General features: G+C 33.9%; 2 protein-coding genes across 3 annotated transcripts in view; both read left to right on the plus strand.

Annotated features, from left to right (window-relative positions):
• Window positions 1-4,999: 4,999 nt before the first annotated feature.
• LOC134234204 (transmembrane emp24 domain-containing protein eca-like) lies at window positions 5,000-9,603 on the plus strand. 2 transcript variants are annotated; one of them, XM_062716261.1, is made up of 6 exons: window positions 5,000-5,167; window positions 5,595-5,710; window positions 6,303-6,380; window positions 7,445-7,549; window positions 7,973-8,119; window positions 8,406-9,603. In XM_062716261.1, the coding sequence occupies exons 1-6, from the start codon at window positions 5,035-5,037 to the stop codon at window positions 8,553-8,555; spliced, it is 729 nt and encodes a 242-aa protein (XP_062572245.1). In that variant the 5' UTR covers window positions 5,000-5,034; the 3' UTR covers window positions 8,556-9,603. The 2 variants fall into 2 exon arrangements, with proteins under 2 accessions (XP_062572245.1, XP_062572244.1); XM_062716260.1 differs by lacking the exon at window positions 6,303-6,380 and having other exon boundaries at window positions 5,005-5,167.
• A 2,726-nt stretch (window positions 9,604-12,329) lies between these two features.
• The window catches only part of LOC134234213 (macrophage mannose receptor 1-like), a 33,475-nt gene continuing 20,594 nt past the window's right edge, over window positions 12,330-25,210 (plus strand). The window contains exons 1-5 of the mRNA XM_062716269.1: window positions 12,330-12,407; window positions 13,342-13,410; window positions 13,735-13,904; window positions 14,682-14,803; window positions 24,477-24,604. Of these exons, the coding sequence (XP_062572253.1) occupies window positions 13,350-13,410; window positions 13,735-13,904; window positions 14,682-14,803; window positions 24,477-24,604 (481 nt within the window). The 5' untranslated portion in view covers window positions 12,330-12,407; window positions 13,342-13,349. The remainder of the gene's footprint in view (window positions 12,408-13,341; window positions 13,411-13,734; window positions 13,905-14,681; window positions 14,804-24,476; window positions 24,605-25,210) is intronic.

The following is a 25,210-nucleotide window of genomic DNA, read 5'->3' on the forward strand; positions in this document are numbered from 1 at the left end:
TCAAGTCTGTATTCCATAAATTCTACGATTGCGTTTTAATGACCTTGTTAGCAATTACACCCTATATAATTGGGTCGTATATATTTTGACCAACAAATTATATATACATTATACCAATATGCTTAGTCCTTTTTTAACATTAAATTTAACTACTAATTATTCCATCTTCACTGCATTAATCATTAATTTTCTTTTGACTGGAGAGGACAGTTCAAGTTGGAAAAACGAATGATTTTCTTTTGATCATGTATTAATAATACATACTCTTTGCATAAAAGTTGAATACACGCAGATCGGTGAACTTCAAGACGTTCTGCATGACTGATTACTTAATTAATCGTTTCATAATACATGTGTACCACATTCCCCTCATATGTATTTTCAAATTCATATGCACAAAAATATATTAAGAAATGTTTTATAAAAAGTTAAAGAAGAAAAATAATTAAAAAAAACATTTTCAGAGAAGTTGTCAGCTATGTTAATTATGCACGTATTTATTTCAATTTTAATAGCAATATTCAGAAAAATAGAAGACCGTATTTCTCTTCACAGATTCGTGTATCCCACTCTTTTTGATTGCATGTTATAAACACGGTATTTAAAACCTTTTAGATTATATTTACCAGTAACAATTTATTTCAAGCAACCATAAAATATTGACAAAAGCTTTTTTATAACCAGTGAACTGCAAAGTGTATTTAAATCAATACAGACAGCAATGGCTCAACATGACGAGGATCGCGAAATGGAGTTGATTTTGACAGCGTTGGGATTCGAAGAGCCTGTTTCTAAAATGAAACAAGCTGAGGTTCTTGCATCCGAGAGAATTAAAAACGCCACGTTGGTTCCCAAATTCTCAACAGTGTACACTGGAAGTTCAGCGGAAGGGTTTAGTGGCGACTATGTGTTGAAAACATCCAAAGCCGATTTCGACATTACAATTTCTTTCGATCGAATACTATATATAGTAGACCAAGGGGAGGATGTAAAAGACTTGGATACCAAAATTCCTTTTATTGTTCAGATTTGTCATGAGAATGTGCCACCGGGTTACACGAAATTGGAGGCAATGATTGACGAAAAACTGGCTCTAACATCGAAATTGGTTGTGAAAGTTGAAAATCGCCTATTCTTATCGAGTTCGAAAGCTCTGTCCACTCTTGGGCCATCACATCGAAAAATTGTAGGAGAAATTGAGGACAAAAATGAAAAATATGTGTCATTTGAAAGACACGGCCCAGCAAGTACTGTAGTGTTTAACTGTTCAAATGTTGGCTTTGCAAAAAGAGATTTAGTTTGTGGATTCCCTTGTCGATTCTGGCCAAAATATGCTCAGAACTGGACAACGAGAAAAAGAATATGGCCTACCAAAGAACTCGTAATTATAATAACGAACGAAGGTTGCCATTTAGTCCCCACTGGATTTCCGGGGAGCGAGTCAGAACATATCGAATGGCGATACTCTTTTGTAAAATCAGAACGAAGGCTGATGTGGCTGCTTAATGATTGTCAACGCAAATGCTTCGCGTTATTGAAATTTCTTAATAAAGAAATGGTAGCTAAATATTTTGAAAAAGAGACTCTGACGTCATATCATCTGAAGACTACCATGTTATGGGTTCTTGAAGAAACGAAACCAACGGATTGGTCAACAGAAAACATCTTGCAATGTGTACAATTTTGCTTTACAAAATTATTGAAGTTTGTGAACAACAGACATTGTCCACATTATTTTATGGAAAGTCTTAATTTATTGGATAGAGAGGTCTTTACAGAGGATACGTGTCAAAAGTTAAGTGACGTCATAACATCGATTCTAGGTGACCCCCTCTCAGCTTTACAAAAGTGTCCCACCATTCACCGACTTCATACTTGCTTGGACTCTTTAGATCTGGAATATCTTCATCGTTGTCACATGAGCTTCCAATGGTTCATGTGTTGTTCTAGACAATTTGACGAGCTGGTTTCTATGTCGGGGGTGAAATTCTGGAGAACAGTGTTGGGACATTACAACGTCAACAAATCAATGGGTTTCAACATGAGCCTCATGGAATACCTACAGGTTATGAATGATGATCCTTTTCAGAGTTTGTATGCTAGACCATTTGTAAGACTGAACCATTCTCTTATAGGAATCCTTCATCATACAGAAATATCCAAAATGACCCCAGTGGACGAGGAAGACTTTGAAATTCAAAATCTGTATGTAGAGGATGCAAGAGATAATTTTGTTAAAGGCTTTCAAGGTCATTCCATCACCCCAAAACTCAGGCTTGCGATTTTTGAGTTGATGATGAAAGAGCTAGATCGTGCCGATGAGATTTTAAAACAAATTGATCATGAAAATGCTGTTTTTCTAGACAAAGAAATTAAAGCGAAAATGTCAGCGTTGGAGGAAGAATTCTTAGTCTTCATTTCTGATGAACTGGAAAAACGATCATTAAAGCCAGTCGAAATTGAAAGGCGGAAAAAGTTCGTAGAATGTACGTACAGGATTTTGCAAGGGATATTTGAAAGCAAAGATGTAGATCATATGGAATATCTGCTCGAACTAGACCACAAATTCATAGAATTTCGACCGCTATCTTGGTTGTCAGCAGACGTCATATTTTTGCCGGAAGAAATCAGCTGTGTTCCTTTCCCTTTTCAGGTAGAACTGGCAGCTATCAAAGCTTATTCTTTACCCTGTGATGGCATCAAATACCATCCAAAAACTCTGACTCTTGCTCTCAAGTGTTTGGTCAGCGTTGCGCAAAACGACAGAGAGTCTGCAAAGTTCTTTTGCCGCCAAATTTTGACTTCTCTAGAAAGTATCGGGGAGGAATATGATCGTGTTCTTATCTTGAACTTAGTAGGTGGCTTGTTGCTTAAACTGAATGATTTTAATGATGCATGGGAAACAGTTATTAAGGCAGTTAGATTATCTAGGTCAAACATGTCTTCTTTTTGGTTACTTGGTTTACTTTTATCCAAGAAATTTCGTGATTGAAATGAATTAACGAATCTTACATTAAACCGGCTGTTTACACTTTTATAAAACAATCATTAGAATTGAGAAATAAAAGGTCCACTTCTGTGTAACATTTAGGGAATAAATTTCTTTATGTCTGTTGTATATATAATTCATTGTTCTCTTTTATTTTTTTTTTTTTTTGAGGGATTGTATTGCATGACCCATACGGATGTATTATGTAATAAAAGAGTTATTAAAGCAATGAATCATAATTTTGGATAGATATAGTCTTAAGAAAAATTGTTTGCATTCACTGTTGCAGTTTTAAGACTGTATCTTTAAAAAAAATAATGATTCATTGCTTATATCTACATTTTTAACTCATATTGCCTTTCATTGCAAAAATGATTGTAATTTTTAAAATAAAATTTTGAAAGTTTCTTTTCCTGTGTTATTTTTGCGAGCTCTTTGAGTAGCAAAGTAATTCATTAAAATCAATTAATACACGTGTAAAATACTGGTCTTTCACTATTTATAAGCAATGAAAATTAAAACACTTGGAAGATTTAAAAACAAATGCAGTAAGTACTGAAATTGTCTTGATAAATAACAAAATAGACAAATTCATTAATTAATATACAGTACTGAAATTTATCACCAAGAAAATTGCCATTCAAAGACAAAAAAGCACTGAAGTCCTAGTTGCTCACCTAATTTAATTTAAACAATATTTTATTATGATAAACATAATTGGATTGGACAGCAGGCACTGCCTATATAAGTCCTTTCCACAATACAAGGTCAAAATCATACATGTACAAGTAAATATTAATATAACATTGAAAAATATAAATAAATACATGCATATATTCAGTAGAAATGTATATGACAAGGCAAATTAAGGAGAACAAAAAAAAAGAGAAATATATGAGCTGATAATATAATTTAAATTCATATTTTAACATATATGACTGGCAATTATATTAATAATTGTATAAATTAAAAAAAAAAAATGAATAAGAAAACATAAATAGGTTTTGGTTTTGTGATTTGACAATTGAAAAACAAAAGCAGATAGAATATCATGCAAATCGCTTTGTAGTTGCAATAAATTCTTGAACAAGTTCAAATATTGCAATATTTTGGTTGTATGTAAGATTATTGTCTCCATTTAGAATAAGTTGTAAACATAAAGGCATTGGTAATTGCAAAGTATTAAACTTTTGTATTAGGTTCTGTCTTTGCATACAGTATTTTGGACAATTCATAAAATAGTGATATGATGTTTCTGAATTAAACCCGCACATGTCACAACTTTTATCTTCCTTTAAAAAATGATTAAATAAGTCAGCATTTAAATTACTAGCATTATTTCGCAACTGACAATGCAATATATTCATTTTACGACTTCCATAATTGTAATATTTCTTAGGTTTTATGCAGTATATATTCTTTATGGCAGTTTTGAATGATGTAAGTGCTCACCTAAACATGCACTACTAAATTGAGAAAATACATGCAAATTATTTTTTGTTTTTTGCCTTATAAAGAAATTTAAGTTCTTGTTGTAAACTATATATTGGATTATATGCAAATACAATAAGATCAATTATATATACATATATACATCTGACAATATCGGCATAAAGAGGGTTAATTAGTAAAAATGATCCGTGGTGTCTTGCGGAAAAGGATGATTTTGAAGAAATTATACATTAATGTTTCTAAATTCAATAACATTTTGCGAGTATTTTCAGAACCTGTTAGAAAGAGTGGTTGCCTACATACCTACAATGTACATGTAGGCCTAGTACAAGTAAGTGGTAAGTAAGTGATGTTTTATCTGTACCATTAATATCAAGTTTATCAGCAAAAAATAATGCAAAAAGAATGGATTTTATAAGTAAAAAGTAATAAATATTACATAAACCCGATTTATGGCAAAACACCAAAGAGATTTGTAAAATAAATGAAAACAAAAATTTTAATATACATCGGGATCGTTAATCAAAGAATTCTTTGCTACGTGGCGAACAAGTGCGCATGCCAACGTGTAACTTCCTTTCAATTTATCCAAGATGGGTACCAACAACATGTTGGCATTTGCCCTTTTCTCTGTTTTTTCACTGACATCAGGGCTATATTTTCATATCGGCGAAACTGAAAAGAAATGTTTCATTGAGGAAATCCCAGATGAAACTATGGTTGTCGGTACGTTTTACATTTTTACTGAAAAATAATGCTCAATTCGGTATAAAATATGGTCATCTCTTGGTTATTTTCAGATTGATTTGAAAGTATGGTATAATTTCTCGCCGGTTTAGTTTGCATTTGATAAACCATTGCAATACACATCTTGTTAAGCTAATACATTGCGTGAAATTCTCTTGATGAACACGATCAGGATATATTTTGTAACAGATCTTCTAGTATATCTTTGTAGGCAGGCAGGGATACATTTGTAGGAGGTATTATATTTTGAGTATAAGAGGCCTCTATAAGGATGATACAAAGCATCTGCTTCACAGTTATAGATTCTAGTCTGAAAAAAATATATTAAAATTCAGTGAAATGTGTTTATATTTTGCAAAATTAAACCTACTTCACCTTTTTTTCAACATTTTGCTGTGTGTTACAGGCCATTACAAAGTAGAAATGTTTGACAGAAATGTCAATGATTATGTACCAACTGTCTACGGACTTGGTATGCACGTGGAAGTTACAGACCCAGAAGATAAAACTGTCATGTCACGGGTAAGGTCAAGTGCAGAAACAAACTTAAACACAGCAAGGGCAACACGAATGCATGTTATCACATTTTAGCACATGGCAACATTTATTTCAAAATCAGATTTAAGCGCAAATTTAACAACTAATCAGTAATCATGAACATTTTATTGTCTCTATAATCATGGAAAAGATGAATTTAGGAAAAGCAGATCCGTCTGTGTCATTGAAAATTTTACCAAATATTTTACAATTTGTGTTGATAAACTTGTATTGAGTTTGATCTGAAATCTTGCCATGTCTAAGCAGCAAATTTTTCAAAACTGCTGACATATAATGGCACTTTAATAGCATTATTATGAAACTTTCTGAAAATCATATTAGAAAAAAGTTTTTAAAATGGAAAGGATGCTAAACTGCCATTATAAAAATCATTAATGTCTCCTGCTTTCTTCATTTTTTTAGAAAAAGCGGTTTGCAGTGATTTGCAGCAGAATAAAGTTGTCAAACCAGACTAGTTGCATGCATTGTTTTTAAAAAAGAGAAATGATTATTCAATTTAATTGGCCCCTTTTTTCCAGGCGCATACAAAGTGCAGGCCTATGACTATTCTATTAAGGACTATTTGCCCTCTGCCCCAGGGGTGGGGATGTTGGTTGAGGTCAAGGACCCAGAGGAAAAAGTTATCCTGTCCCGGGTGAGTGTCAGCAGTTAGAGAAGGCGGCTTAGTTTCTCTGACCAGTACTTTCCACCTTAAGATGACATGTGCTTTAGCTGAAGTGAATTACCACGGCAAAATTCACATCTAAATCCCACATAATCTGACTTCTACATTTACTGGACACTGGATTATATCTCTAGAGTGGTTTTTTAGCACAGTTTTTAACAAAAAATTAATGAATATATTAACTCTTGTGTATATCTTTTGAATTATTATTTTTTTACTGCTTTTCACCTCATGTAAATGGTTGAATCACAAGATTGACATTTCAATCAATGCACTATTTCTAGTAACTAACTAGATGTTAGTTTATGCAAATGAGTCTTTCAATAGCTGTCAGAAAAAAAGTCATACTCTTATACAATATTTATATTTTTTGCAAAACTGTGTAAATAAAGTGAAATAACATATTAAGTTAGCAATATCTTTGTCAATATTACATCAATTTTTGAGTTCAATAATTAGACAATAAAAAGCGGCAAACTTGGTTGTAGATTTTATAGACATTTATTGTAGATATATTTTTCTGTTCCTTTTCTTGTCTTGATAGAATGGTACAAACTTGGGAGCTGGTGCTGCATTTTAAAAAACTCCAATGATTTACTTTATTTTTCCCCCACAATTTTGTTCCTTTTTTACAGACTTCTATCACAAACTCTCTGGGGAGGAAAAACCCTTTTCAGCATACTTCATAGGAAACTGCGGCAGTTTGTTTTGCATGATAATGTTTTTTTCTTATATATATTTTGTTTACATGCATGCTTTTTTAATATATGTGCAGATTGGTAAATCATTACGATACATACATTAGAAATGATAAAGTATTAAGTTTGTCTATTTTATCATTTTATTATGCAGAAAATGATAACCATTCTCTTCCATGTAAATAATCTGAATTTTATAATAATTTTCATTTACCAATTAACTGTTACGCATTTAAAAGATTTAAAAGATTCTTTGTTGATTCACATATGAAAATTTCTGTTAAGATGTAAAACTTTTCTGACACAAAATTTAATGAAATTATTTTCATTCTTCAGACATATGCAGCAGATGGAAGATTCACTTTCACGTCCCATAATGCTGGGGAACATGTGATCTGTCTTCACTCCAATTCTACAGCTTGGTTTTCCAGTGGTCAGTTGGTAAGTTGACCATTCGGACATAAATGACCAGTATAAGATATGGTATAATGACAAGGGTCATGAAACTTGAACTGTATTTGATAAAAGTTTTCTCTGAATTGTTTTTGAAGCATTCCAGCAGTCTAAATATAAAGAGTACCTGAATTTTATTCAATTAAATATCTACCTTCAGTGATAACCAGGACCTTGTTTTCATTCTTGGTTAAAGCAGCGAAAGAGTTTGTAATGTGCATGTATCTATGGTGAAGCTACCAAATTATTGGGATAGCATAAGAGAGGGCTTTTATATAGGAAATGCCTGCAGCCCAGTTCATTTATAATTAGATAAATGTTCAAATCAGCAGAAGAAGATTGAATTTAGATATGCCTCATTCAGAAAATTCATTCAATGACACAATAATTAATATATCTGTGCTATTCCAGAGAGTACATCTGGACATCCAGGTGGGAGAGCATGCCGTGGATTACTCCCAGATCCAGGCCAAGGACAAGTTATCTGAGCTCCAGCTGAGAATCCGACAACTCCTGGATCAAGTGGAGCAGATTACTAAAGAACAAAATTATCAGAGAGTGAGTTCGACCATTCACCCTTCAGGGAATTATTGTTCATTTAAATGAATATTTTGTCTCAAATGACAAGATTTCTTTTTTTTATGATTTTTCAAAACGCATATTAGAAATTAAAAAATCATAAATTTAAAAAAATGTTACGCTTCTACTCCTGTAATAAATACAATGCAATTCCTTGATTTTGGAATCTACTTCTTTGCATATCTAATGTGTCTAATGTATTACTTCCAAGTTACTGTGTAAACAGATGAACAATTTATAAGTAATCTTTCTGTTGATATTTCAGTATCGGGAGGAGCGATTCAGGCAGACCTCAGAAAGCACCAACCAGCGAGTTCTGTATTGGTCCATAGCTCAGACAATCATTCTCCTTATTACGGGTTTCTGGCAGATGAAGCATCTAAAGAGCTTTTTCGAGGCCAAGAAACTTGTATAGTGTTCTAGTTAATTTTATAGGGTAATATTATTAAAAATTTGGTCCTTCCAGTTATTGATATATTGGGGAAAAATGAAGACATTCAGATCGGAAGTTTGGACTCAGGCAGAAGAAAATTCAAGTATACTGTATGGTTTCTTAAAATTTAAGAAGTGAAAATAGAAAAAAAAAATTAAATATGTTACATGATATATGCATTGTTAGCATACTAAAATGTGACTTAATTGATTAAAAAAAATTGAGACAAGAGATTTTTCAGATAAAATTTTTATTAAAATTAAAAAAATCAGTAATAGGAACTTGGGATACGTAAAGCAGCTACTGTGTACAAATAATTTTCAGACAATGTATAAAGGTAGAATTTTTTGTTTAATTCATTAATTTTATTTGAGGTGAAAGTTTTTTCCTTTGTATTTTTTGACTTCATATTCAGTCATATTTATTATGGAGATATTTTGTTGCAACATGGAGTAGTGTGTGATTGATATTGAAAGATGTTTGACGTTTGAGAGAGTTTCTTCCCTTTCGTTAGCACCTGTATTGTTCCTTTGTTACCACTTGTATTAAAAATGCATACCGGTAATTTCATGTGTCAGATTAAGTTCTCTTTACTATATAATGAATAGTATTTTGAAATGGATTTATTTGGAGCTGGGTCAGGGAAAATAAAAAAAAAAGAAGGGGGGGGGGGTTATGATGAAAATGAATTAATGCTGAGAAGTACATGTACTAGCTATTTAAAGTTTTTGATGAAAATTTGGATTAAAATTAAGAACATGATGTTATATGTTAGTGTATATTTTAAATGTATTGAGTTCTCACTGTATGATTTTTTTTTATCACATTGATTGTGTGGTTTATGAATTTTACTGTATAAAATCATCACCATTCCTGTTCTTGGATGTAAATGTGAAATTAAGCTCAGTGAGAAAAAATAGCTTTGTGGATCTATGCTTTATGTGTGTGCATGTATGTGTGTGTGATCACTTTTCTCTTCTTGTGTGTGAATGTATAAACATGAAATAAATATTTTAAAATATGAGTAAAATTTATTTATCTGAGTTTTTAGATTCAGACTATCCAGGGGACCGTCCAACTTTAAAGTTGTATTTATTCCGTTTGCAAAAATGGGCATATGTATTTCAATTAAAAATAGATGGACTGCAGTTTGAGAAAGACATAGGTTTTGGACTGTATTCCTTTTTTAAAACATGGATATTTTGCTGCATATAAACTTGTTTCTGCACTAAAACAAAAGACTGTGATCATTGTATTAATTGATGTTTTGGTACCAATTTGCCTATTGTGCATAATCAAATACAATGACTCATTTTTCATTAGGCATGATACAGATTATCATGCAACTAGACGACTCGGCCTGATTCACAGGTTAGCTGGTACAGGCATTGGTGCCACAATGCTCACCTGAGATAGTGTTGCCCTGTTGCTCTTTGTCAGCATATTTATTCCTATATTGTGACCCCACCTATATATCCCTGGGGGACAGTGTTTGATTTGAATCTGTACTAACAGAGGATGCTTCCATGCAAATGTTTTACTATTTTTTAATGAAAAATATTTTTCCCCTTATAAAACTTTGATTACCCATTGTACCTTAGGGGTCTCAATTTCAGCAAATCAAATTGTATATGCACTAACCTGGAAATGCTTTGATTACCCATTGTACCCTAGGGGCCTCAATTTCTGGCCAGTGATCCTTGAGAAAATTTTAATGTCTCCAGCAATTTTTCACTACTATAATATTTCTTATTATCTCTCTTGGAACAGAATGTGGCCTTTGTAGCAAACGCTAATGATGAAACGCAGCTTAATGATGCTTTCGATGTCTTTGAGGGTGAAATGTCATTTTTTATGGCATTGTGTCAAATATGAACGGCCTTACATATGTCATTCAGAAGTTATCACCAAAGTTGATTTTTTTTAAAATTAGGTCAATCATAAAGGTCAAGGGGTCAGAAATCATAGCATGCTCGGAAATACTAGTATCTTGTCACAGGAAATGCACATGTCAAATATGAAAGCCCCATCAGTCTTCTCGATAAAAAGTTACAAGGAAAATTTAACATTTTTGAAAATAAGGTCAAACTTCAAGGATAATCTCACAAGATCAAAAATCATAGAGTATATAGAAAGATCTTGTCACAAGCAATACAAATGTTTAATATGAAAGCCCTATCTCTTCTCATTCAAAAGTTATGGCCGATTTAAAGTCTTTAATATTTAAAAAGTAGGTCAAACTTCAAGGTTAAGGTCACGGGGTAAAAAATCATAGTGTATTTAGAAAGGTCTTATCACAGGTAGATCTAATATATATACATGTGTAATACGAAAACCTTATCTTTTACCATTCAAAAGATATGACCACGGTTAAAGTTTTGTGACGGACGGACAGCTATACAGACTGACAGAACTAAAGATTGAAAGACGGACAGACGAATGAGATTTCATGTCCCCTCGCTTTCGCGAAAGCGGGGGACAATAAATTATGTTAATTCTCTCACTAAGAGGTGTTTTATCATTAGCGGTTGCTACAGACATTTCATTTACAGTAAAAACGTAAGGTTTAATTTAAATTTACGACACGTTCTTTAAATATCTGTTTAACTGTAAGTGTATATTTCTCCAAAATATTACAATAAAAAGCCGTGCAAACTTTGGTTGACCTTGCAATTGTAGTTTTGGAGAAGATAAAAAAGTTTACAACGATGACGACAGACAACCTGAATTTTGATTCGAAATTCGCGAATATTTCTCGACGCAATTCAATTTCATGCATCTATGTGTTAACATAGAATGTTGCCTCAGTTGCGAACATTTTCGAAGTAGTCGTGGATGAATCCCAGACTGAATATACTATAAAATTCATTCTCGCGGATATAAATATTCCTTTTCTCGTAAGAGAAGTGCAGACTTTCGCCTACATGTACGTGGATGTAGGTGAAGCCTGTCCACTTCTCTAAAGAGAATAAAGTATTCCTTAAGATTATGTAAAGTAATGAACACAATTCGCGAAAATAAAGTGTTGCGAATTTAGTGATCTACAGAACATGATTGATTGATTGTATGTTGTTTAACGTCACTCAAAAGAATTTTGCACACATATATATGGAGACGCAACCACTTGCCTGTGGAGAGCTGCAAATTTCGACCTATGCTATTGAGCAGTGAGGGATCTTTTTCGTGACAGCACCTATATACTGCGACACGGGACCTCGGTTTATACGGATCTCATCCAAAGGACCGGTCTCCACGTCCCACAGTGGGATTCGAACCCGCGACGTTAAGATCAACTCCTTACTTTGCGACTCTAGAGCAGACGCTCTAACAACTGTGCCACGCGGGCGACAGTATAATACAAACGAATTCTAATTTCATACTGGTAAATTCATATATTTATTTATAAACTATTTGACCGATAGATTTTTTCAGCCATTAGATGTATACCGACTTAGACATCATTATCTTTATCCACAGTGTGTTACATGTATTTGACTAAGACATTATCAAAGTTATCGTTACGACAATGTTATCACTATATATATATATCATACTGTGCTGTTATGGATTTTAATTTAAACAGAAAAAATAATGGGAAATTGGGAGAAAAATACATTTCTCAAATATTTTTTTTTTATCTTTTGGACAGATGAAAAGGGGGGAGGGGTGAATGACAACCCTGTAGTATCAACTCCGCTCCCTTGTTTGTTTGATCCGTGACTCTACTCAATATTACGGTTATCTACCATCCCGTTCAAGGTTCGAAAGAGATAGATGACCTAACAAGTTTCATAAATTTAATGGAAATAGAGATATTTTAATTTTCTTAGGTAAGTTGATTTAATTTTCCATTTGTAAGAGAATTAACACATAATTGTAAAACCAATGACTGTGCATATAATGCCATATATATAAAAAAAACAACTAGTAATATTCTTTGTTGTATTGAACTTAGATTTAACGTAAATTTTACTTATGTGTACTTATGTGTACAGCACAGTGTGGTACAACTGTTTATGATATATACTTGTCTTGCATGTTACGGTCGGAGTAACAAGCAATTTTTGTGAAAGTCGTTTGCCCCCCCCCCCCCACCCCCCCTTTTTTTGTTGTTGCACAAATAAGGGTTTTGCATTAGGGTATGAATATTTTTTTTTTGCTTGTCTTTTTTTTAAGTAAGTTTTTTTTTCCTGGCTATCCCCTTTTGAAAAACGATGCTACGTCCGCGAATACTACCATATTAAGGTTTAACAGATTCAGAGATTGGGAGGGGATTCGAAAAGTGGGATAATATCCGAGTTTGGATGGAGGATTGAGGAGATATCATATGTATTCGATCTATGACCCTGTGTCAAATTAAGCACAAAAAAGTCATTCGAACGGTCTTTAGTCATTAATTTCAACACTCAAGAAACAGAACTTTTTTGGATTTTTGAAACACCTTGCCTTTTGTGAACGGAAATTCTATAAAATCTTTATTAAAATCGATGATTTAAAAAGTCAGTTGACCTTAAAGGAGTAGTGATCGTGAAAAGGGGGAGGGGGATATGTCATTTTATATCAAGATTTTAGGATAAATATGGTCAGTGATATTGTTTGTGAAACCGGCGCGGGTAAAAGGGTGGGGGTGGGGGGATGGTGGTCTAGAAACCCTGTTGATTGAAATAAGAGTAATAGAAAAGTTTATTTTTAAGTATTTGTCAACTTGATCTATTTTTTTTATCTTCTAGAATATTGGTCTAATATCTTCATTTATATTTATTTACAGAAATAAAAATGAGGGGATGGATTTTCTTAACAGGGTGTTTATTATCGGTGTGGATACTTCAAACGACAGGTATGAATGAAATCATGTCAATCTTTATCTTAAATAAATATCTGATCTATATTTCCTATGACATCAATTTACCTATAAATGAAACATAGTTTTAAATTCATGACTTTTTGTTTAAAAATATACATAATGTAATATGTCGTTATAATAAATATAAGAACAAATTAATGTTAAATATTTTTTTTCAAAATTATACATTTAAAATATAACACAGTATAATATGTACGAGTACATAAGGAAAGCTTCAGAATAATTTTTCTGCACTTTAAAGTTGTTATAATCTTTTATCATCCTATACATGTAACACCTTGACCTATTTTCCCCCAGGTGACCTGATCGGCCAGTACCAGCAGTGTGGGGATGGGTGGGTACAGAGGAAGGGGAGTAACAGCTGTTATTTCTGGGAGACAAACAATCTCCAGACCTATGCTGGAGCTTTACAGGAATGTAATCTCATGAACGCAGACCTTCTTGTTATCAACGATGATGCTGAACAGGTAATTTTAAATAAGCTTACCTAATCAGGCATGGGTCCAGTAATTTTTCAGTGTTATAAAAGTCTAACCCAGTAATTTCTTGACAAGCAAAAAATAAAAAAAGACCCCAGTCTCAAATGTAAAATACCCATTTTGGAGGGGGGTGGGGGGTGGGGGTGGCCGATCACTTCTACCAGTTTCCCCGTTTGTGTAGGTGTGGTGGATGGGTTTCTAAAGTCACGTTTAGTTGAATTAGTATTCAATTATTTATATTTTTCATTACCTGTTTCATTCTATACACTATGCAAACACTTTTAAAAGAATTCTAATTCTGTGCTTATATGTTCATGCAGTTAGAGTGATCAGTCCTTGATTTAAGGAAATCTACGATATAATAATTATTTATAATATATATGTATTTTCCACCTTAAAGTAGACAACAGTGTCTTTAAGCCTTTTTCGTTGATAAATGGTCGCTAAAAATTAAATTATGCATATCTCTTTATAGAATTTCCAAATTACTCTTTACATCATTTTTGTTTTTAAAGAAGTTTCTTCAGATGAATGCACATTACTAAACAATGTGATGGTTTTACACTCCCATATCTTTTATGGCTTGTTAAAAGTTGTTAATTTTTTTTACTATAAAATAGTTACAAACATCTAAAAAAAAATATTTGGTTTTCATCACATCAAAACTCGTTTGTTGATATTTATAATATTACAACCGACGTGTATATAAATCTTAAGCATACCAAAAGAACTCCATGATAACAATTTTGCCTTTCTTGTCTTCAGGACTGGGTAAATGTAGAATCTGAGACAAACAAAGTGTACAAGACAGGAGGGTGGTACATGGGACTGCAGAAGTCGCCCACTAAGGGATGGGCCTGGACTACGCAAACAGGAACGTCCAACATGTAGGTAGTCAACACCTCTCCTTGCTGTAGACCACTATCATAACCAAAAAATAACTAAAGGAAGTTAAATATTACAAAAAACCGACCTACATGAAATTTAGTCATTTTTCTGACCCTTTCCCCCAATTACCTTTACTCAGCTGGCTTAACAATAAGTTTACATAATTTCATACGCGATGAAGTTTTTATATTACAAGCAATTTTTTTTATCAGTTTTCTAATCTAGAAGTAGTTATGTTTTCAATAGTACTTAGGCCATGCAAAGTTAATTTCTTGGTCCTCAGAAATATGACGAGGGAGGAAGACATTTAAAAAAAAAAAAAAACTTTTTTATTGTCCCCAAAACATGATGAGGCAGCTTTTTACATTGTACAAAACCTAAAAAAATGATGAGGGGGGTGATTTATTGTTTTTATTTGATAGATTTAGCAATAAAAAGGGTCAATGAAGCACCCTTGGAAGAGATGAAGGGGGTGAGAACCAAGAAATTAATTTTCTATGGCCTTAATATTCTATATACCGGCAAAATAATGGGGTGAGTGGGGTTGTGTACATCCCCCGTACCTAAGGTATCCCTTTTCTTGTATAAAAACAATAAAAAAAAACACTATAGTTTACTGCTTACACGTAAACGTGACTGTAGAAAAAAAATGTTGTTTATAAAATATATTTATTTAAACATAATACGTTAAACAACATCTACATGGATGATTGAATAAAGGCAAGCAAATTGTCAATTTCGTCTGAAACATAACGATCAAACTCCGCTTCATTCAGTCCTGTATCGACATCAGTTCCCAAATCATCCGGGTTTATGATGTGTCCTTTTTCATGTCTTTTAAAATCTGAAATAGAAATACATGTACATGTATTAAGATTGAACTGCATTTTGAATTAAAAGGTTTCATTTACCAGCCATGTAATAAAATATTTAATTGGTGAAATCATATATTCCAATTTTTTTTGGGGGGGTGGGGGGTTAATACTCTTTTCCACTATTGATGATTAATGTTCCGGTGTAAAGACGAATAATGACCCCCATCGAATAATGACCGGGGGTCATTTTTCGACAGCAAAAAATGACCCCCGGTCATTATTCGACGTAGAAAAATGACCCTTTTGCCCGTAGAATAAGTGTCACCACCCTAAAAAATTGCAGAACCCACGTGAAGAAAAATGACCCCCGTAGAAAAATGACTCCCTGTTGATTAACGCTGAAATTTTTAGGAGCAAAAATTAGATAAAGAAGCATATTGGCCAAAACCCTAACAAAAAATACTATAGTTAATTATAGTTAACTATAGTTTACTATAGTTAACTACCAGTATAGTAAATCAAAATGTCAAAGTTTTCTTCAAAGTTTTTCAAAGTGTCAAAGTTTTCGCCAAAGTTTTTCAAAGTGTCAAAGTTTTCGATAAAGTTTTTCAAAGTGTCAAAGTTTTCAATAAAGTTTTTCAAAGTGTCAAAGTTTTCAATAAACTTTTTCTAAGTGTAAAAGTATCCAAGTTTTCAATAAAGTTTTCAACATGTCAAAGTTTTCGATTAATTTTTTCAAAGTGTCGAAGTTTTCGCCAAAGTTTGCAAAGTGTCAAAGTTTTCGCCAAAGTTTTTCAAAGTGTCAAAGTTTTCGCCAAAGTTTTTTCAAAGTGTCAAAGTTTTCGCCAAAGTTTTTCAAAGTGTCAAAGTTTTCGCCAAAGATTTTCAAAGTGTCAAAGTTTTCGATAAAGTTTTTCAAAGTGTCAAAGTTTTCAATAAAGTTTTTCAAAGTGTCAAAGTTTTCGATAAAGTTTTTCAAAGTTTTTCAATGTGTCAAAGTTTTCGTCAAAGTTTCTCAAAGTGTCAAAGTTTTCTTTAAAGTTTTTCAAAGTGTCAATGTTTTCTTCAAAGTTTTTCAAAGTGTCAAAGTTTTCGATAAAGTTTTTCAAAGTGTCAAAGTTTTCAATAAAGTTTTTCTAAGTGTAAAAGTACCCAAGTTTTCAATAAAGTTTTTCAAAGTGTCAAAGTTTTTCAAAGTGTCAAAGTTTTCAATAAAGTTTTTCAAAGTATCCAAGTTTTCGATAAACTATTTCAAAGTGTCAAAGTTTTCACCAAAGTTTTTCAAAGTGTTAAAGTATCCAAGTTTTTCGATAAAGTTTTTCAACATGTCAAAGTTTTTGATTAATTTTTTCAAAGTGTCAAAGTTTTCGATTAACTTTTTTAAAGTATCCAAGTTTTCGATAAAGTTTTTCAAAGTGTCAATGTTTTCAATAAAGTTTTTCAAAGTGTCAAAGTTTTCACCAAAGTTTTTCAATGTGTCGAAGTTTTCGATAAAGTTTTTCAAAGAATCCAAGTTTTCGATAAAGTTTTCAAAGTGTCAAAGTTTTCTCCAAAGTTTTTCAAAGTGTCAAAGTTTTAGCCAAAGATTTTTAAAAAGTCAAAGTTTTCGCAAAAGTTTTTCAAAGTTTTCGTTTCAATAAAGTTATTCAAAGTGTCAAAGTTATCACTATAGTAAATCAAAGTTTTCAAAGTGTCAAAGTTATAACTATAGTTAATTATAGTATTTTCTTGTTAGGGAATGCTCACCTGAGCTTATTTGGAATAAGTTGATGATATGTTGATCTTATAACATACGATTATAGCTATATTTTAAGGTCAATGCGATGATTCAGAATCTAAAGGAGTAAAGATTTATCGAGCCTAAAGGGTTAGGTAAACATTGTTTTTCGATGGTGGAAATCATCGTACTGTAACGGGTAACCAAATTTAGGGTCCGTTTTCAGGAGATACAGGGTCCAATATATATAAACTTTTCCTCTGGCTCTATCTGAGCCTATAATTAATATGGGGAATCAATATTATATACAAAAATAATTGTTATTCGTCATTTATAGGGGATGCTTGTCCTTTTTTTTATTTAAACAGCGGGATACGATTAGAGGTCCTTTGTAACCGGGTACTATGACTGGGCTCCTTGCACCTGGTTCCGTGACCAAGTTCCTATTGAATTGAGCACTCGGTGCCTCACCCTTACTCAGGATTACTACACCTTGTGCTTCAATTCAATTCCTTGGCTAAATACAGACCGGTGCTCTGTACCCTAGCCTTACTTATCCTTCTTTTACCCTTTAAATACTTCTTAATTTTATTACTACCTTTAATCTTCTATTCAGCTTCTTGCTTCTTCTGTGGGTTTCCGAGAGAGAGATCGAGACTGCCTCTGCAGTCGTTTATATAGCCAAGGGCTATACCATTCAAACAGGAGTGAACAGGCTCCTGGACTGTTCCATTTGTCCAGATCACACAAGCGTTTGAATGGTATAGGTCCATTGCCTTATTCATTACTCATTACACTACCCACGCCTCTGTATACTTGCGTCCCGCATGTTCATTGGTTACCTTGTTTTTTAAGACAATAAAAAGATCAAGAAAACGCGGTTAAGAGGTCCTTTCTTATACATAGTTACACAATTATTCAAGTATTTACAACAATAGACTTATGTACATGTACATTGTTTCTTTTCCAAAGTACTTCACTATAATTAGTCATTCCAAATGTCTTCCTCAACTCTCTCCACACATTCACCATCCTTTTGGTATTTTCTCACTACTCTGACTGTCTTCTGGTGACGACTTGTGTCCGTCTGAGTGCTGACATCCATCCTAGTAACATGATCCTTACAGCAGGGACAGTGATGTAAAACCATGGGCGCCTCATGATCCTTACCATCATCTACCAGGCTTGAACCTTTGTCTTCAGATTGGTCAGGCACCTTGTTTACAAGTTCGTCTGCCTTGCGCTTGACTCCAGGGAGACTGGGCGAAGTTTTCTTCCTGATGGTTCTACCAACTTCAAGTTTCTTCACATAAACTGAATCACATGGATCCTCTTGCCATTCAGAATTTCTATCATGGTCATCTACAACATCCGACTTGGAGTTCAATGGAACACTTCTTTCTCCATCTTGCAAACCAGTAGTTGAGTGTAACCTCTTCTGGTGTCTCCTTAGACGTGAATGGTTGGCAAATGCCTTGTCACACTGGTTACACTTAAATCTACATTCATTTATCTCACCTAGCGCAAGTAATTGTTCAGTACATATATTTTCTTTCCTAGGTGAAATCGATGTTTTCTCATTCACATTGTCTCTGAAACACCCTAACTGGTCCTTTAATTGGAGTTCAACCTCAGCTCCTTCAACACACATTTTCCCTGAGGAAACATCCACCAAACATCTAATATATTACAGAAAATCTAAACCTAAGATACCGTCTGTTTCTATATTTGTTACAACTGCATCAAAAGTAAACGTTTGATTTCCCAATATAATGTCCAATGTGCACTTACCTTGCACATCCAATGACCTTCCATCGGCTAATACTATCTTCTGAGTTATGGATGACATTTCCACAGCTTCAGTGTTAAGCATGTTCTCAAATACTTTATTTGACAAAATCGTCAGTGTAGCCCCAGTATCCACTAACAATGTACAAGGCACCTTATTAACACTAGCCTTTATAAATAACCCAGACTGAACATCAACTCTTGTTTGAGTGACTGAACTCTTATTCGACTTTCTTTTCTTTGGCTTAGCCTCGGTTACTTCTTTTTGATCAACTATCTCCTTTGGGGTCGCCATGCATACATTGCAAGTTTTACAACTGATCTCTGTTCTCCTTTTAACATAACAGTCTTTAGCCCTGTGGCCTCGCCTACCACAGTTATGGCACTTAAAAGGGAACTTTGTTTGATCGGAACTTGGTATCGAACTTGATATATCAGATTTTGGTTGTCTACTGGTCTCTTTGCGTTCTGACAAAGTGGCTATTTTGTTCTCGAGGTCTCGCAGTTACGACCGAAGTTCATCTCGTAATTGTTTAAAATCTTCCCGAACCTTTGTATCAGCTTAAAGTTCTGTCTGATTAGTCGGTGCAAATCTAGCCTGTAATGCTTCACACAAATCTCTATATGCACAAGCATTATCTGTCTTCATATTTCCAAGAACTGTTTGTGCTTGGCCTCTTAATGATGCTGCCAGGTACAAGCCTTTTTGTCTATCATTCCACAGGTTGATGCTACTACATGCCTCGAAATGAGCTTTGTAATCAATCCAGGACCCGATACCATCAAATGTCGCAGGCTTCATCACAGTTTTACCAAATGTGTTACATGTAGTGCTAGGACAATAACCACTGTTTTCATTCACTGGTAATGCTGCACTTAATGGTGTACTTGGTACAGTCGGCATAGGTTCTCTGTCCTTTGCAAAACTCCATGTAACACTTGTGGGTGTTGACATTGAGCTTACACCTAATGTACTCCAGTGTACATGTGGCGTTGAAATTTGAGGAGTATATGCTGATTTACCCAGTGACACTGCTGTGTACGCCGACTTTGGTGTGGTATAAACATCGCCTCTTCCCCAAATATCTTTGTTTCCAGGAACATGGAAATCATAAGCTTGGGTCTTGTATTCTTCGTATCCACCCATAGCTCCTTTCACATTACTTGGTCTGGTGGTGGGGTTTATGTCAACTTTACCCATCAACTCATCTATACTGTCGTCAGTAGTCTTTTGCCCCAATTCTACACCAGAATCAGTTACTAAGGAGGGCCTACTAACATTAAATGAACTTGGCGTAGACTTTAACTTTTCTAACGTTTCTCTTAATTGTCGTCGTCTAACGTCAATATCTTCAAGATCTGCCCACAGTTCTGATTCTTGTTCTTTCTTCATGTTTAATTTCTATATACCAAGTAACCAAACAAAAATACTCGGTTCTCTACTATATTAAATCTTACTGTACCTAACAGAGTGCACACAGAACTCTGTACCTGGTATCTGAACCAAGTAACAGAACTGCGTTCACGAGAACCCGGTGACAGAACACAGTTCACCCCGTTAAATAAACTTACATCAACAGATTCTAATAATTAAATGTACCCTATATCCCACCGCTGCCACCAAAATGTAACGGGTAACCAAATTTAGGGTCCGTTTTCAGGAGATACAGGGTCCAATATATATAAACTTTTCCTCTGGCTCTATCTGAGCCTATAATTAATATGGGGAATCAATATTATATACAAAAATAATTGTTATTCGTCATTTATAGGGGATGCTTGTCCTTTTTTTAATTTAAACAGCGGGATACGATTAGAGGTCCTTTGTAACCGGGTACTATGACTGGGCTCCTTGCACCTGGTTCCGTAACCAAGTTCCTATTAAACTGAGCACTCGGTGCCTCACCCTTACTCAGGATTACTACACCTTGTGCTTCAATTCAATTCCTTGGCTAAATACAGACCGGTGCTCTGTACCCTAGCCTTACTTATCCTTCTTTTACCCTTTAAATACTTCTTGATTTTATTACTACCTATAATCTTCTATTCAGCTTCTTGCTTCTTCTGTGGGTTTCCGAGAGAGAGATCGAGCGAGACTGCCTCTGCAGTCGTTTATATAGCCAAGGGCTATACCATTCAAACAGGGGTGAACAGGCTCCTGGACTGTTCCATTTGTCCAGATCACACAAGCGTTTGAATGGTATAGGCCCATTGCCTTATTCATTACTCATTACAGTACTGACAGGAAAAATCAGCAGTATCATATATTATTTTATCCTCCGCATGAAAAGCGGGAGGGTATATAGTGGTTAGGGTATCCATCTGTTATCCGCAACTCCTCTTATATATAAAAAGATGTATTTGTAAAACAGCTATGCCCTTGTCCGGCAATATAGCGAAGATTAAACCTTTCTTAAAGGCAATTTAAATACAATGGAACCAAAAGTAGGGTCTTCTCACAAGAAGTACAATTGCAAAATAGGAAAGCCCTATCACTACTTGTTCAAAATTAATGGCTAAGGATAAGTGTTTGAAAGGTTGATCAAACTCAAAGGTCAAAGGTTCAAAGTTGATGGTTTCTTAAGAAAGGTTTAATGTAACAAGGATTACATTTGTGAAGTATAAGAGTACTGGTATCTACCATCTAAAAGTTATAGCCAAAGTAAATTAATTAAAAATTTGGCATTTTTGTGTAAAATGGCACAAACTCCAAGGTAAAGGTCAAAAGGTCAAATTTGGTGGTACCCAAAGTAAGGTCTTGTCACAAGGAATGTACACATATTAAATATGAAAGACATAGCTACAATAAATGAAAAGTTATGGTAAAGGTTAAAGATTTTGCGGAGAAACAGACCGCCAGATAGACAGACATACAGACGGACACAATAAAACTATATATACCCCCGAATCTTCGATTACAGGGACATAAAAAGAAATGGTCTTCAATTTTCATATTATGATGCAGTATAAAGAAGAGGTTACAAAAATGAAAATGTTTGTTCTGATCTCTGAAAAATATACTCAGAACTGGGTAAAATCGTGGAGTAAAACAAGAATTAAGAAATGTAATGAATACTGTGTGCTAAATCAAAAGGTTATGTGTACATGTATAGTTTTTGCATTAGAATGTGTATTTTACACTAGCCCATAGCTTTACAGAAGATTATATTTTTAGGTGTTATACCCACCCCACGCCCTTACTAATTTAGGAGGAAATTGATTATCAACAAAAAACTACCCTACCTTTATTTTTCTATAAGGAGGGACTAAAAATAAGCTTAAAATAATCTACTATTCTACTAATTTTCAACTGTTACTCTGCCACAATACTTTCAAGTATATCCCCACCAACATTTAAAGTATGCTTTAATCATAGCGAAGTAAATTATGATATGATAGAAATTGTGTGAAGGCTTAACTTCTTTCAATATTTTATCTAGAGCCTCTTTCAGTATTATTGAACGGTATAGAGTTTTATTTATATTTTTGCTTTTCATTTATTTTTTGTTTGTTTTGATTTAACGTTTTTTTTTTTGGGGGGGGGTTGGGTTAAAATTTCCTCCTCTTTCATTGTCAAATAGGATTTGCCAAACTTATACAAGCTAAAAGTTGAAATGAAGGAAAAATTAATTTTTCTATTAAAGAGTATTGGAAACTGATTGTTGCATGGTTTGATTTCTAAAAACAAGTGGAATATCATTCTTTAAGCAAACACTATAAGGAGAAATATTAAAAAGAAATTTTATTTACTTGACAATTAAAGAATCTCTTTTCACTTTAAAGGGGGTCATTTTTCAATGGGGGTCAATTTTATATAGGACTAACATATAAAATAATGACCCCTAGGACACCTTTTCCACAAAAAATGACTTTTTTCTACGGGTAGGGGGTCATTTTTTGTCGTTGAAAAATGACCCCCGGTCATTATTCGATGGGGGTCATTATTCGTCTTTACACCGGTACTAACTTTTCTTTCCCCACCATTTCTGTAACTCCATCACTCCCATGATCATCCAAGAAAATCCAGGAAACATTTTCTAAATGTGTAAAAAAAAAAATAATTTGAACTTGAAATACGGGAAACACAGAGGAATCTAAAACTCATGGGATGCTCTTTTTAAACTGTTTAATATATGCACTCTGTGTTTTACTGAAATTATATAATAACAATTATTGCAGCTTAACAAAGGTTGGTATTACTACTTACATTATGCGGATATGCTATCTGTCTTGAAAGACTATATTCCAGTCGATGTTAATATTTCACAGATAAAATCTATGAAAAACGTTTGGCACGAAAATCACCGATATTCTCGGAGAAACACAATAACCACAAAACTACTGCCAGTAGATTGTGACGTTTTAATCATTATGACGTCACAATGATAATATTGAAAACGAGATTGATACTGACATCCCCCTTTACAAATGGACCATTCCTACCGGTGTAACATGCAGGGGCCTATCGGGTTTTCCGACCTCTGACGGAAAGGCCCGAGATGATGCGATTGGGGTCAATACACAACTCACTTATTAGATTTGAAAAAAAAATAGTTAAAGTTATCTGATTAATCTATCAGTTAGTTAAGGTGGGTGAAAAACCGCAAAATGTATAATTTTTATCATTCCAGGCTTGAAAAGTGGGAGGGTAAAAGTATATAGTGATCGGGATGTCCGTTCGTCCATCTGTCTGTACGCAATGAGACTGTCACAGAATCTATGTTACATAATGCCATTGTGCACACCGCTTACATGTATTTTTACATTTTGATGCGACACATATTTTGTTTTTTTTTGTAGCAAAACATGGGCACTGTCTCAATGCCAATCTTCATATAAATTGAAGGGTTTCCATCACGTATCCGCAATTTCTCCTATACAACAGAGTAAAATTTAATGATTCTTTCATAGATTCTTTATAACATAATTTCACTGTGCACTTTCTATTTGACTTTTTGATTAACATTTATTTCGGGTCTCCCAGAGCAAAACATGGACTTTGCCATTAAAATTATATGGAAGGCGGGGTATCATTTAGTGAGCTTCGTGCTCACAGCACCTCTTATTTATTTTTTTCTTTCTCTTTATATTGAAAATTATAAGAGAACAATAAAAAGTTATGTGCTTTTTGCACAAATGAACAAACTTAGTTCTAATAGACTTCTTATAATTTTTTTATTAACTTTATTTGGTTCTGATCAGGCCCATAGGAAGCAATTTCATTTTATTGGCGGTTCCTTGCCAAGCCAAATACAGATTATCATTTATTGAGAAGACACAAGCAAATAGTAGATATTTTTTCTATTGAATTCTATATATGGGAAAAATACGACAGTAATCATTTTTTGCCAGAAACTGGAAAAATGAACCAGACAATGCAGATAACCAGGACTGCTGCAGCATAAACCAATATGGCCGCTTCTCGGACGAGTTTTGTGACACGAAGTTCGGATACATTTGTCAGTATACAGCTCCCCAAGGTATTCTCATATATATATATATATATATTTATACCCCCTCTTGAAAAGCGGGAGGGTATGTAGTAATCGGTATGTCCGTCCGTCTGTACGTCCGTCCGTCTGTTTGTTACGCTTTGGGGTACCCATCTTTTATCCGCAACTCCCATCTTTTATCCGCAACTCCTCTCATACCACTTAATGAAATTTGATGAAACTTTCACAGAATCTTTATTACATATTGCCATTGTGCACCTTCTATTTTACTTTTTGATCCAAAGATATTTTAGGTTTCCCAAAGCAAAACATGGACACTGCCATTGTATCAATATGAGAAGCGGGGGGTTTCATTTAGGGAGCTCATTGCTCACAGTACCTCAACTTCCTTAAGTAATATACACTGTACATATATATCGTAATAAATACATATAAAGTAAGTTCCTGGCTACTGAAGGTACCGGTAGTTGTATACTGGAGTTGTGGAGTAGGATTTTCTCCTACCTAGGTTATCCCCCTCCCCGGAATCTGTACTAAATGGTAGGAAAATCTCCGAATCGAACCAAACTTTTCCCTCGTTCTTTCTCAGAGAAAGATCTATCCCCTTCTATCACAGCTTTTTAATACTAACAA

Source organism: Saccostrea cucullata, unplaced genomic scaffold, assembly GCF_032062105.1.
Source record: "Saccostrea cucullata isolate Sc308-1 unplaced genomic scaffold, CSIRO_AGI_Scuc_v1 ctg329, whole genome shotgun sequence".
NCBI lineage: Eukaryota > Metazoa > Mollusca > Bivalvia > Ostreida > Ostreidae > Saccostrea > Saccostrea cuccullata.